The sequence below is a fragment of the Pelophylax lessonae genome (assembly GCF_965119305.1).
Source record: "Pelophylax lessonae genome assembly, chromosome: 2".
Taxonomy (NCBI): Eukaryota; Metazoa; Chordata; class Amphibia; order Anura; family Ranidae; genus Pelophylax; species Pelophylax lessonae.
The window spans coordinates 69,683,764-69,696,345 of record NC_138769.1 but is presented as its reverse complement, the minus strand read 5'-3'; the positions used below and the strand labels follow the sequence as shown (position 1 = coordinate 69,696,345).

Here is a 12,582-nt window from a genome sequence, read left to right as displayed (position 1 = left end):
ATATAGGGATCCAGCCCGTCACCCAGCCCAGCATAATTGCTTGAAGATCTCACAGGAAAAACGTTCCGGAGAAAAAAAAAGACTAGCTAAAAAAAAATCTACTTAAAAAAATGATTTCTATGCCAGAACCAAAGATCCCAGCTAGGCAGATTAAAAACTGACATCCTATGCAGGAAGAGAGGGTGTACCCTCCGGGACTGCCCATAGGCGTAGCCAGAACTTTTTTCTGCCTAGAGTCCTACTCCTGTAGGGGGCAGTATAACCCTACTGATATGAATCAGAGAGAACTGTGTCCGTCAATGAACGATAGAGAAAGAGAATTTACCCATTATTCTCATACCCACAACAGCTACTCCAGATTGGATTATATCTTTAGCTCCCCTATCCTACTTGCTAACTCCACATCCGCCACAATTTACACTTGTCTTTGGTCGGATCACCATGTGGTCTCCTTTCATACCTCCTACATGAGACTTGCTCCACAGATGGCCACATGGAGACTAAACGACTCTCTTCTTACAAACCTGGATATAGTCTCACAAATATCTGACAGACTACAGGATTACTTTAGATTTAAGGACATGGAAGAGAGCCCCCCCCCCACAATCTTATGGGCAAGCCCACACAGGGGCCACCTGATTGAATTGCCCACCATTAGGAAACAACAAAAAACTGCGAAAATGAACACCTTCACTCAAGAACTAATTAAACGTTATCACATCCATTACCAATCCCATTCCCTGAGGTATTGAGGCAAAATGACCAGAAACTAGTGGCATTGGACACCATCTTATCCGAACGAACCGAGAAATCCCTCCACTGGTCCAAGGCACGGTTTCTCCTTAATAGTAACTCAGCCTCAGCTATATTTACCCGTAAGCTTCATCAGTTCCTCCAGCCAACACGTGTATAAGCTATGCACATCTTTGACTGCAAGTGGGTAAGCTGGGAATCAAATAGTAGCTATTTGGGAAATTGATAATTATGCTACAATATTACCCTTGGTGACACAAGCTATATGTTCACACAGTTGATTACCTATTTCCCACCCTTTTGGGTTTTTGTTTGGTTTAATATGACCTCTTTATCTTTAAGCCTCCTCAATTTGGTTTGGTCATTTTTACTATTTCACTTGCTGAACCTGGCAACTTGGATATACCTATCCTAGATACTGCTACCCTTCCTGAACCCAAGTGAAGGTCAGTAATAGATCTCAGATATACAATTTGTTACTTATAACACAGGACTGGATTCAAGCATATTCTATAGTCTCTAATTGTTATACATACTGCCATTTTGTTTTTGTTGTACTTTTCGCCTTCGTGTATGTACTGCATCCTATATACTGGTTCACTTTGTTATGCTTTTTATTTCTCAATAAAGGTGTTTGCATTAAAAAAAACCCCGGCATGTTTGTGTTCCCATCAAAGCCAATTATGCCAGCACATCAGTAATTGCAACCATCTCACAGTTCCTCCTTGCATGTGTAATTTTCCGCTATGCAGTGTCCCTCAAAAGATTGATTACACTGGCTGTGAAGATCTGCTGAACCTCCCGGCTCCAGTCCCGCTGTTATAACACAAGCATGCTGTGTGTTAAATCACATCGCTAAAGGATACTTGTTAACAATGAGGTCAGGGGTGGCAATAGGTCTGCAATGAAGAACTTCATTGGTTTCTAGGACACCGGCGGTCCTAGCAATTAGGTGAGACAGTGAGATGCCAGGCGGGTTGCACGACCTGCACTGCACTTTCACATTTCTAACAATTCAGATATTCCTTTATCATGGTGAAAACGCACTAGGGAGGTGGTGGTTCCTGAGTGAGGATATCAGCTCATAATTGCAGCTGTACTAAAGATGGCTGGATAAAAGTGTCTGAAAGAGCACATACTGGAGAGTCTGAAAGAGCATATACTGAAGTGCGTGTTCTCATCCATCCAAACAACTCAGAGATTAAAGTTTTTCTAACAGCACATTGGCTTGCATAATTGATGAGACTTTAGCTTGAGTCTGCGATAAACACAAATATGTCTTATTCAACCTACCTTTATCTTTGATCCATGGTGTACGAGTGGGGATTTATCTTCATTTGGAGGAATGTGTAATTCCCATTTCCCAAAATCCAACTTTCTATATGGATATGAAAAGGGATTCCAGTCATCTAGAATGTAAAGAATCAATCAATTAAAAAGCTCCTTTTCATCTGTGGTAGACATTAATCACATGGGTAATATCTGTTATATTTTGGGTAAAATCATTTTTCTAGGATACTAACCACTCAATAAAATGAAAGAGTACATTTGCCCCAAAATTCATAAACACAGACTTGTTTGCAAACCAGCATCTTCATTCACCTACGGGCTTCTAAGGACATCAGTGAGTCCTACTAATGGTGGCCACATACGATTTTTTTTTATTATCCAAACGATGTGTGATTCGATCACAAGGCTCAAATCAGCAAACAAATGAAAAGCCACATTTTCTCTTTCTTATTTCAAATAGTCTTTTTTGAAGTTTTTGAAAATTACAAAGAATAGGCATTGAACAAACCCATGCATGGTCAACATTGCATAAACAGAGAAAACACAAATATTATTTAGGACATACAGCATGTGCTCAAACATGTTCTACATAATCGGGGAGCAAGAAGATGAACTGAGCACATATTCTGGTGCCAAACTTGGGTACATAAACTGATCAAACTCATGAACAACGGCTTACAGGTTCCTGTCTATGGGTGTTCAAACTAGCAATTAGAAAACGGTGTAAGACTTTAAGAAAGGGGGAAGGTAAAGAAGGGTCTTTAGTTTAGCATTACCACAGGGACTCCAGCAAAGGGGCCGTGCAAGATTGGGGGTTATGCCTGAGGGATCCACTCTGAATCTTAGTGGATGTCCCTCCAGGGGTGCCACCTTTTATGAAATTTGAGAAGATCCTAACTTGCCAGTATGCCACTATGTGTTCTAAGGAATATGATTCGGAAAGAAGGTTGGTTACTTCCCTAATGTTGGGGGCCAGGTTAGACTTCCATTCCCTCATTAAGGTTAAGCGAGCTGCGAATAATACTTGCAAAACCATTGATCTGGTGTCAATATGATCATTTTCTATACCAATACTGAGGATTGTGAGTGCTGGGGTAGGTCTGGAAATCATCCCTGTCAGTCTAGAAATAAGCTTAAACACTGAGTTCCAATAACTGAGGATGCTGGGGCAATACCATAGCATGTGGGAAAATGTGCCCACCATGCCACAGCCCCTCCAGCATGCATTGGATCATGAAGGCTTGAATTGTGTCAGCATGCAGGTAGTGTAGTACCAACGTAGATGGATTTTCTGTGCCATCTCCCAATATGTAGAGCATGTCGAGGCCGATAGGTTGTTAGCGATCGCTTTGTGCCATTGCTGATCAGTGATTTCAATATTGAGTGCAGTCGCCCATTTAAATAAAGGTGTGGACAGTGCAAAGGATGATTAATCATGCAAGCAATTATAAAAAAGGGAGATGCCTTTCTGTTTAGGATTTGGTAGGGTCAGATATCTCCAGGCAGCCAGGGATAGTCTGATCTCGTACAAGGGAGTGTTGGCGAGAGTGGATTTCAGCTGTGCATACGTCAGAAACTCACCCTCTGGCAGATTGAATTTTGAGGAAATGTCCTTGAAGGACATTAACTTGTCGTTCCTGAGCAGCAATGAAATTTTGTCAATTCCTCTACCTATCCAGCTACTAGTCTGCATCTCTGGGTTAACTAATTTTAATATAGTCAGAGTCAGTGGGACCGATACCCTGCTGTCAGATTGGTTACCCCAAAGTAAAAAGTGAGTCCATGCTGCCATAGAGGCTGATATTGTAGGATGGTTCAGAGCTAGTTTGAAGCTAGGGAAGAAGGCCTTTGCTAATAGTAAGGACTGTAAATTGTTTGCTGTCGCCCCACCCTGCTCCAACAAGCACCATGGTTTAGAGTTAGAGTGTGTAAACCAGAATCTAAGTTGGGCTTGAAGGGTGGCAGTATAGTAGTCATACAAATCTGGCATTCCACCTGCCTTTCTATGTTACCTTAGAATATTGTGGGAGCATCTAGCTTTGCCCCCGGACCAGATGAAGGACAACAGCAATCTTTGTATGCTTTTAAAGAATGTTGAGGGTATTTGGATCGGGAGAGTTCTGAAAACATATAGAATTTTGGGGAGAATAGACATTTTGAATGTGGCGTGTTTTCCAGCCCAGGATAAGAATAGCTAGTTCAATGTGCTGGTTTGCTTTTGGATCTCGATCAGCAAGGGGAGAAAGCTTCTTTTGTAGAGATCAGAGAGTGGAAAGGTAAGTGAGATAACTAGGTAAGGCAGTTCATTGGACATCCAAGGGTATGGGAACTGTAATTGTAAACTACGTTTTAGGGGGTTGTCTATATTGATTCCCATAATACTGGATTTGGAGTCATTCACTTTGTAGAGGGACACCAAGTTAAATTCTCTTAGTATTTGATGGACTGCCGGTAGAGACAGAGCCGGGTCCTCCAGGGAGAGAATTAGGTCATCTGCAAAGAGGGTTATGACATGAGATATACCTTTACAAGTTATGCCTTTGACACAAGGGTGAGATCTAATTTTCTCTGCCAAGGGTTCCATCACAAGGGCAAAGATGAGCGGGGATAGGGGGCAGCCCTGCCTCGTCCCTAGAAAATAGACCTTCTGTGTGTACATAAGCCGAGGGCTTTGAATACAGGGCCATAATAGCAGAGACGATTTTACCCCGTAATCAGGATTTATCCAAAACCCTGAACAAATATCCCAGTGTACTCTGTCGAAGGCCTTCTCCGCATACAGCGTTAGGAGCAGAGAAGGCCGGCGACCAACCTCAGCTTGATGAAAAAGGTTTTTGACTCTCTTGGTGGCATCGGGGGCCTGACGACCCGGCACAAATCCCACCTGATCTAGGCCTACCAGACTGGGCAGGTATTGTTGTAGTCTTGTTGATAAAATGTTGGCATATACTTTCAAGTCTACATTAAGAGATAGGTCTATAGTTTTGTACCTGGGTGGAATCTTTACCTGGTTTGGGTACCATCATTTTGGTGGAATGCCGTGGCGGAACATGCTTGGAAACAATTTGGACTGCTTTACATGCTCGTTATGATTGGATCCTTGTAAGTGTTTTTAATCTATTATTTTGATCTGGTTAATAAATGGTCTGCGCTATGATACCGCTTTGTGCTTCATTCCCTACATACCTGTGACTACTGACCTGAGACTTCAGAGAAGGACGCATATTATCCAGGATACATATCGAGTCCTACTGAGTCTATTTTTGGCATTTGGGATCTCTGTCATGGGGATCATCGTTATGTGGTAAGGGTCAGTGTGAACTGGGTGTCTGGTGGTGATATCACGGATTCGCTACATTTTTCATCTGATCATATTGGGACTTTACATGGACTTTTTAATCTTTCTGAGAACTTTTTACTGATGATTAGCGCTACATTGTTCCTATATTGGGTATAGTAATAATATTAGCAGTTAACATTTCAGTTGGAAAGGAGGCATTGGACACAGCGGCATTGAACGCCCCTTCATGTTGGGGATCATAACTTGATGGTAATACTTGGACGAAAATCCATCTGGGCCCGGTGCTTTATTATGTGGGAGTGACTGTATAGCTTTGAGGATCTCCTCTTGCGAGAAAGGTTGGTTAAGGGAAGCCCTTTCCTCTGGAGACATAGATGGCAGAGAGATCAAGTTTAGGAATGTCTCAATCAGGTCAGGGGTGGTTTGTGGAATGCTCGAGTCATGCTGGAGGTTATATAGGGAGCTGTAATAGATGCTGAAGGCATCAGCCATGTCTTGAGGGTTTAGTCATTTTTGACCGGATTGGGGGTGGATTATATGAGTAGGTTTCGGCTTTTTGGTTTTATCTTTGAGCTGTTCTGCTAATAGTTTGCCAGGTTTGTTTCCATGCTGTTAACAATTGGCTCTCAGGGATTTTCATCTGGTTATGATGTTGGTGTAAAAGGAGGTTTCTGAGATTGTTTCTTTCCTGGGCCAATTGGTCTAAAATCAGTGCATGGGGGGGATTGTTTGAGTTTGTTCTAAGTTTTTTTTTTTATATAGTGATTAGGACGTCTGTTAACCGCTGGGTCCTCTGCCTCCTCTCAATAGAACTCTTTTGCATGAAAATTCCCCTAATGTAGGCTTTGTGCGAGTTCCACAGTGTAAAGGGGTCATCCGAGGTTGGAGCGTTTAGAGCAAAAAATTCCTGTAGGGCTTGTTGAACAGACCGTGTATTCTAAGGATGGGACATCAACAGAGCATCATTTTGCCATCTATTTGCTCTTGTCTTCAGACCACCGCTGCCTATCGCGATTGACACAGGAGTGTGGTCCGACCAGGTGATGTTCCCTGTCTCAGATTTGGATATGTTTTGCAAGAGGAACTTATCTGTCAAAAAAAGATCTATACATGGATAGGATTTGTGGGCTTGAGAGAAAAAAAGTGTAGTCTCTTTCTGTTGCATGATGGCAACGCAACACGTCAAAAAGAGATGATAAGTCCAGGAAAGATTACAAGGTAGATCTGTGGAAGCGGTTCTGTACAGAGGAAGAAGTGTCCAATTGACAATCTACCACCGCATTGAAGTCACCACACATAATGACATGGCCCTGGCACAATGGTTGTGCTATTTTCCTATTTTTTTTCAGTGTAGATATCAGTCTGCCATTTGGTAGGTACAGGTTAATTATAGAGTAGAAGGTGTTGTGGATTCTGTGTACCAGGATCACGTAGTGCCCCTGTGCATCAGATATGTGGGAGATATAGGCAAAGGATACTGTATCCTTAACTGCAATGAGGACTCCTCTCTTCTTCAAGGGCGCGTTAGCCTGGAAAACATTGGGGACGCTTTTGTGAATGAAGGTGGGAGGCTTTGGGAGGTAAAATGGGTCTCCTGTAAACAAAGAAATGTCAAGGTTCAATCTTTGAGCTCCTTTCCAAACCATGTGCCACTTGGCAGGGCTGTTCAGACCCATGACATTCAGTGAGGAGAGCTTAAACTACGACATGCTGGAACACAAACATCAAAAAGCTCTGACAGGGCGCAGTACCCTGGATAAAACCAACAATAAATCTTCTGGGCACCAGGTGTTTTGAGTGTGCAGACCCTTAAATCAGAAAAAGGGAAACAAAAAAATTTAAAAGGAAAGAAACGAAAAATAAAAAAATTACACAGGTGGTGAGCCTGTTAAGTTCTCTGGTTTGTTGAGTCAAACAGATTAAGACAAAAGGTACGATCCCAAACAGAATCTGAGCGGAATATATACCGCAAGCTCTGGGGGAGCAACTGGGAATTTAAACAAGTGGAGATATCATATGCACAGTGAAAGCACACCGGAAATGTATCAAATGAGTGTAGAGGTATCTTACACAGGCTTCAGTTAGGGGAGGAAGCATTCCGATCCGAAGAATCCAGACAAGGTGAGTGAGGACTGTTCACTTTGAAAGCCTCTGGGTTCAAAATTCGCCAATCACGAAGTAGTTTGATGCCGTCTGTTAGAGAAGAAATCGTGAAGGTACGGTCATTTTTGGTGATAAGGAGTATTTCCATTGATAGGGGATATGATGGTTCCTTAGAGGCCTAGTTAAGGTTGACAGTTTTCTATGTTGTTGGGTGGTATAGGCCGATAGGTCTGTAAATTTTGAGAACGCACGTAAACACTCTGGCAGTTGGTTCCTTTGTCTGAACCCAGCCATAAGCTTTTCCTTAGTAGGGAAATATTGAATGCGTGCAGTTGTATCTCTGGGTAAATGCACAGGAATGTGGTTCAGCTTAGGGAGTCTATGTATGCGGTCAATTAAAAGGTCTGTTTGTGGGATTTCAGGCAAGGCCTCTCATTAAATTTTGTGAAGAATTTGTGAAGTCGGGTTGCTTGACTGATTCAGGGATACCTTGTATTTTCACGTTGTTACGCCTGGACCTATCCTCCAGGTCCGCTAATTTAGATTTCATCCTCATGAGAATTATGAGAGTCTATCAATTCGTTAAAGGTTGAGGCAAATTTCCCCATTTTATCTTCAATGTGTGTAACTCTATTGCCTACTTCCATCATCTCCATTTTAAAGTGTTGTGTCAGCGACATAATGTCAGCATGAATTGTGCTTCTCAGCGAAACCAGCATGTCCTATAATGTTGTATCTATCATTGGTTGGCCTGTTGAGGGGAACTCAATTATGGAGTCCTGTAGCTCCCTGGTGTCTTCCAGGGACAGGGATGAGTCATTCACCTCCAGAGCCGTGTAAGCTACCGCTCGTGGTTTCATCTTGGACTTCACAGGGCTGGAGGAGCTGGAGGATGTCTGTGAGGTTCTGCCAACCTCTCTAGGACCAAAGTCTGTCAAGGAGAAGTGCTGGTGTCTTCCCTGCTTCTTGTTCACACCGGGGCCATCTTGGAAGGAGAAGCGGCTTGGCTGTGAGAAGAAATCCGCCATCCTCCCCGGCCGAGTACTGTCTTTTCTTTTGCGGGACCTGAAGGTTAGGGATGCCTAGGCTGGGATGAGCAAGAATCGCTGTGTTACAGGGCTCTGTGCAGCCATCTGAAGCTCCTGTGTGCTGACTATGTGCGCAGCAGTTTGCTTATGCAGCCATCTTCTGTGCCAGCCGGCCACGCCCCCCACATTTTCCCTTTCTGATCGATTTAGACAAGATTTGGTCAAACTGGGTCAATCTGCCGGGGCAGAAAATTATCAACCATTTTGCATTGCCAGCGCTGAGTTACCATGTTCATTAGTGGGATCATATTTTGATTGATTAGATTAAAGGATTGCATAATGGAAACAAACATGTAACTGATAACCAAGATCGTACCTTTCAACTATCTTTTAAAATCCACTTTCCCCTGTGTGTAGTGTATCGATCAAATGAGTTGTCAACTATGGATCAATTATTTCTATTGGGAGAGAACGACTGGAAAAGAAATCGATCATTTATCAAAGTGTGCATAACCACTACTGAGATTATCTCCTACATAGAGTAACAAGCAAAACCTTAAGGAACAGACACAGCCACTGATAACCTATACTTTTATAGGAGCTACTTCCCCTGTTGTCATACTGGCTTCAGAACTTTCTGTGCCATTGGCCTAGAACAAATATGCAGTTGTTGCTTGTTCTTTATCATAGATTTTAAGTATATGTTCAGCCAAACCGTTTGGTTTTTTTTTTTTTGTTTTGTTTTTTTGTGAGTGAAACAGCATTTGAACCCATCCAATTTGTATTGCTTTCCAGGGCTTTCCCTCCAGGACTCTTGAATGATATCGAAAAATGCTGTAATAAAGTTACAGAAAAATCACACAATGCCAAATGCAGCTGAAATCTGGTCCAACACCGTTCATATGTTTTTGGGGTTTTTTTTTTTTTTTTCATATTTTCTATTTATTAAAGTTTTTCAAAGGAAAACATGAGTTACAATGTCACAGTTATACATAAAAAAAGACCGTAAGGTAGTGATAACATTTCTCAAAAACAGATGAGACAATGAAAACAATTCCTAAAGAAATTGACAAATATGATTAGGCCACATACAGCAGTACAGTAATCCCCCGCTCCATCGCGGTTCAGTTTTTGCGGTCCCGGTAATTCGCGTTTTTTTTTGTAATGTTATTTTACTGTATAAATCATTAAAAATGAAATATTTTTGTGTTTTCCATAGCTCTTGCTCTGTCTCTTAGTATCTTTTATGTGTTTAAATGAGTTTCTATTGTTTTAAAAGTGTGTTTAAAGACCTTAAAATGCTTTTACACGTAGAGTGACAGTAAAAAAACATGCCTACAATGCATTTTAATAGGGTTTTTCTATTTCGCGGAATTTCACTTTTCGCGGCTGGGTCCGGAACGTAACCCCCGCAATGGAGGGGGGTTTACTGTAGCATGGAAAAAAAAAAAAAGAAGGGGACATTTAACTTATAATTATGAGAGATTAGGGAATTCAGGGAGGAACAGTAAGTTAAATGTGCAATACTATAGGGGAGGGGAGGAGGGAATGAAAGTGTAGACTGAGAGTAGTGTAGAAAAACAGAGGAATGGATCAGGGTGGAGCATGTACAAAAGTTGAACATCAGGGTGCAGACATTGTAGTCCCATATTCAAACTGGTCTCATGTTTCCCAAACTTTGTTAAATTGTGGCAAAGTGTGGTTGGCAGAAGCGGTGAGGTACTCCATTCTCCGAATATCGGATATAGTGTTCAGAAGTAGGGAAGATGAGGGCAGTTCCACTGATAACCAGCACATAGGAATGGCTCTCCATGCAGCCAGTAGAATATAAGAGAGCAGCGGTTTAACCACTTCTGGACTGGAAGGTTTTCCCCCTTAATTAACAGGCCATTTTTCGAGATACGGCACTGCGTTATTTTAACTGACAATTGCGCTGTTGTGCGATGCTGTACCCAAATAAAATTGATGTCCTTTTTTGCCCACAAATAGAGCTTTTTTTGGCGGTATTTGATCATCTGTGCAATTTTTTTTTTTTTTTTGTGCTATAAACAAAAAAAGAGCGACAATTTTGAAAAAAAAAAAAACAAAAAAAAATAATTTTTTTACTTTCTGCTATAAAACAATCCCAATAAAAAATGTAAAAAATGGATTTTTGTAAAATCTTACCGTAAAATCCTTTTCTCTTAGCTCATTGACAGACGTAGTCCTCGGTGATACACCACCTTCGGGTTATGTTGCCTCCACAGGAGCAGGACTAGACAGGAAATTAAAAAGCTCTGGCCACACCCTAGGGGCAGTCCCAGAGGGTATATCCTCTCTCTCTCTGCCTCAGCAAATCAGTTATGTGAAAAAGCAGTCTTTAGAGATTTTAACCCAACTCAAAAAACAGAGGGGCGGGGACTACGTCTGTCAATGAGCTAAGAGAAAAGGATTTTACGGTAAGATTTTACAAAAATCCATTTTTCTCTAGCGCTCATTGACAGACGTAGTCCTCGGTGATACACCACCTTCGGGACGTCCCAGAGCAGTATCACAACTGAGGGGTGGGAAAATTAAATCAAATCCCAATCTAGAAGGCCCAACCGGTGCCAACTAGAAGTTTACAATGCTCATCCTTAATGATGAGACTCAACAAAAAAAGAGAAAAATTTTTTTTTTTTTTTTTTTTTCAAACAGAAAAAAACCCTCGAGGTAGACCACCGGTCTCCTCAAATTGCGGCCTGCAAAACCTTGCGGCCAAATGAGGCATCCGCCGATGCCGTCACATCAATTTTATAGAATTTTGTAAAGGTATGTACCGACGACCAGGTGGCCGCCTTACATACCTGGACCACTGACGCCTGATGGCGAAAGGCCCAAGAAGTACTGAGCGCTCGAGTGGAGTGCGCCCTAACAGGGAACGGAGGACTCTGACCCTTAATAGAATAAGCCTGTACCACCGTTTGTCTAATCCATTTGGCAATGGTCGCGGCAGATGCAGGCAAACCCTTTCTGGGGCCATCCGTGATCACAAAAAGTGAATCCGTCTTACGGAAAGATTCCGTAGCTTTCAGGTATACCCTGATTGCCCGAACCACATCTAAGGAACGCAACGCATGTTCCCGATGATGCTTGGGCTGAGGACACAAGGAAGGTAGTACAATATCTTCATTCAGATGAAAATCTGAAACCACCTTAGGAAGAAAAGATGGCTTAGGATGAAGTACTACCTTATCCCTATGAATCACTAGGTATGGGGACTGGCATGATAATGCAGCCAGTTCTGACACCCTGCGAGCAGAAGTAATAGCCACCAAGAAGGCCACCTTCTGGGATAAAGTAAGCAAGGGAATCTCCCTGATGTTTTCAAAGGGAGGTTTCTGTAGAACCGACAAAAATGGATTTTTGTAAGAACTTACCGTAAAATCCTTTTCTCTTAAGCTCATTGACAGACGTAGTCTTCTTGATTCTCAAGAGCTGGGTTATGTTGTCTCCGCAGGAGTAGGACTAGGCAGAATGACAAAACGTTCTGGCTCCACCCTAGGGGGCAGTCCCTGAGGGTATATCCTCCCTCTCTCTGCTACAGGGAATCAGTTCTGTTTAAAGCAGTACAGAGAATTTAACCCAACCCAACTCAATGATAGAGGGGCGGGTACTACGTCTGTCAATGAGCTTAAGAGAAAAGGATTTTACGGTAAGTTCTTACAAAAATCCATTTTTCTCTATCGCTCATTGACAGACGTAGTCTTCTTGATTCTCAAGAGCTGGGACATCCAGAAGCAGTGCCACAAATGAGGGGTGGGATTGACAAAATCAAATCCAATCTAGTAGGCCCAACCGGTGCCAAACTAGAAGTTTTAAAGGCTCATTATAAACAAAGAATGAGACTAAAAGAAAAAAAATTTTCCAACGGAAAAAAACCCTCGAGGTAGACCACTGGTCTCCTCAAATTGCGGCCTGCAAAACCTTGCGGCCAAATGAGGCATCAGACGATGCCATTACATCAATTTTATAATGTTTAGAGAAGGTATGCACCGACGACCAGGTAGCCGCCTTGCACACCTGGACCACTGACGCCTGATGGCGAAAGGCCCATGACGCACTAAGTGCCCGAGTGGAGTGCGCCTT

General features: G+C 42.4%; 1 protein-coding gene across 1 annotated transcript in view; it reads right to left on the bottom strand.

The window, feature by feature from the left end:
* Nucleotides 1–12,582, bottom strand: part of GBE1 (1,4-alpha-glucan branching enzyme 1) — a 506,395-nt gene that overhangs the window by 342,611 nt on the left and 151,202 nt on the right. The window contains exon 4 of the mRNA XM_082244860.1: nucleotides 2,047–2,162. Within this exon, the coding sequence (XP_082100986.1) occupies nucleotides 2,047–2,162 (116 nt within the window). The remainder of the gene's footprint in view (nucleotides 1–2,046; nucleotides 2,163–12,582) is intronic.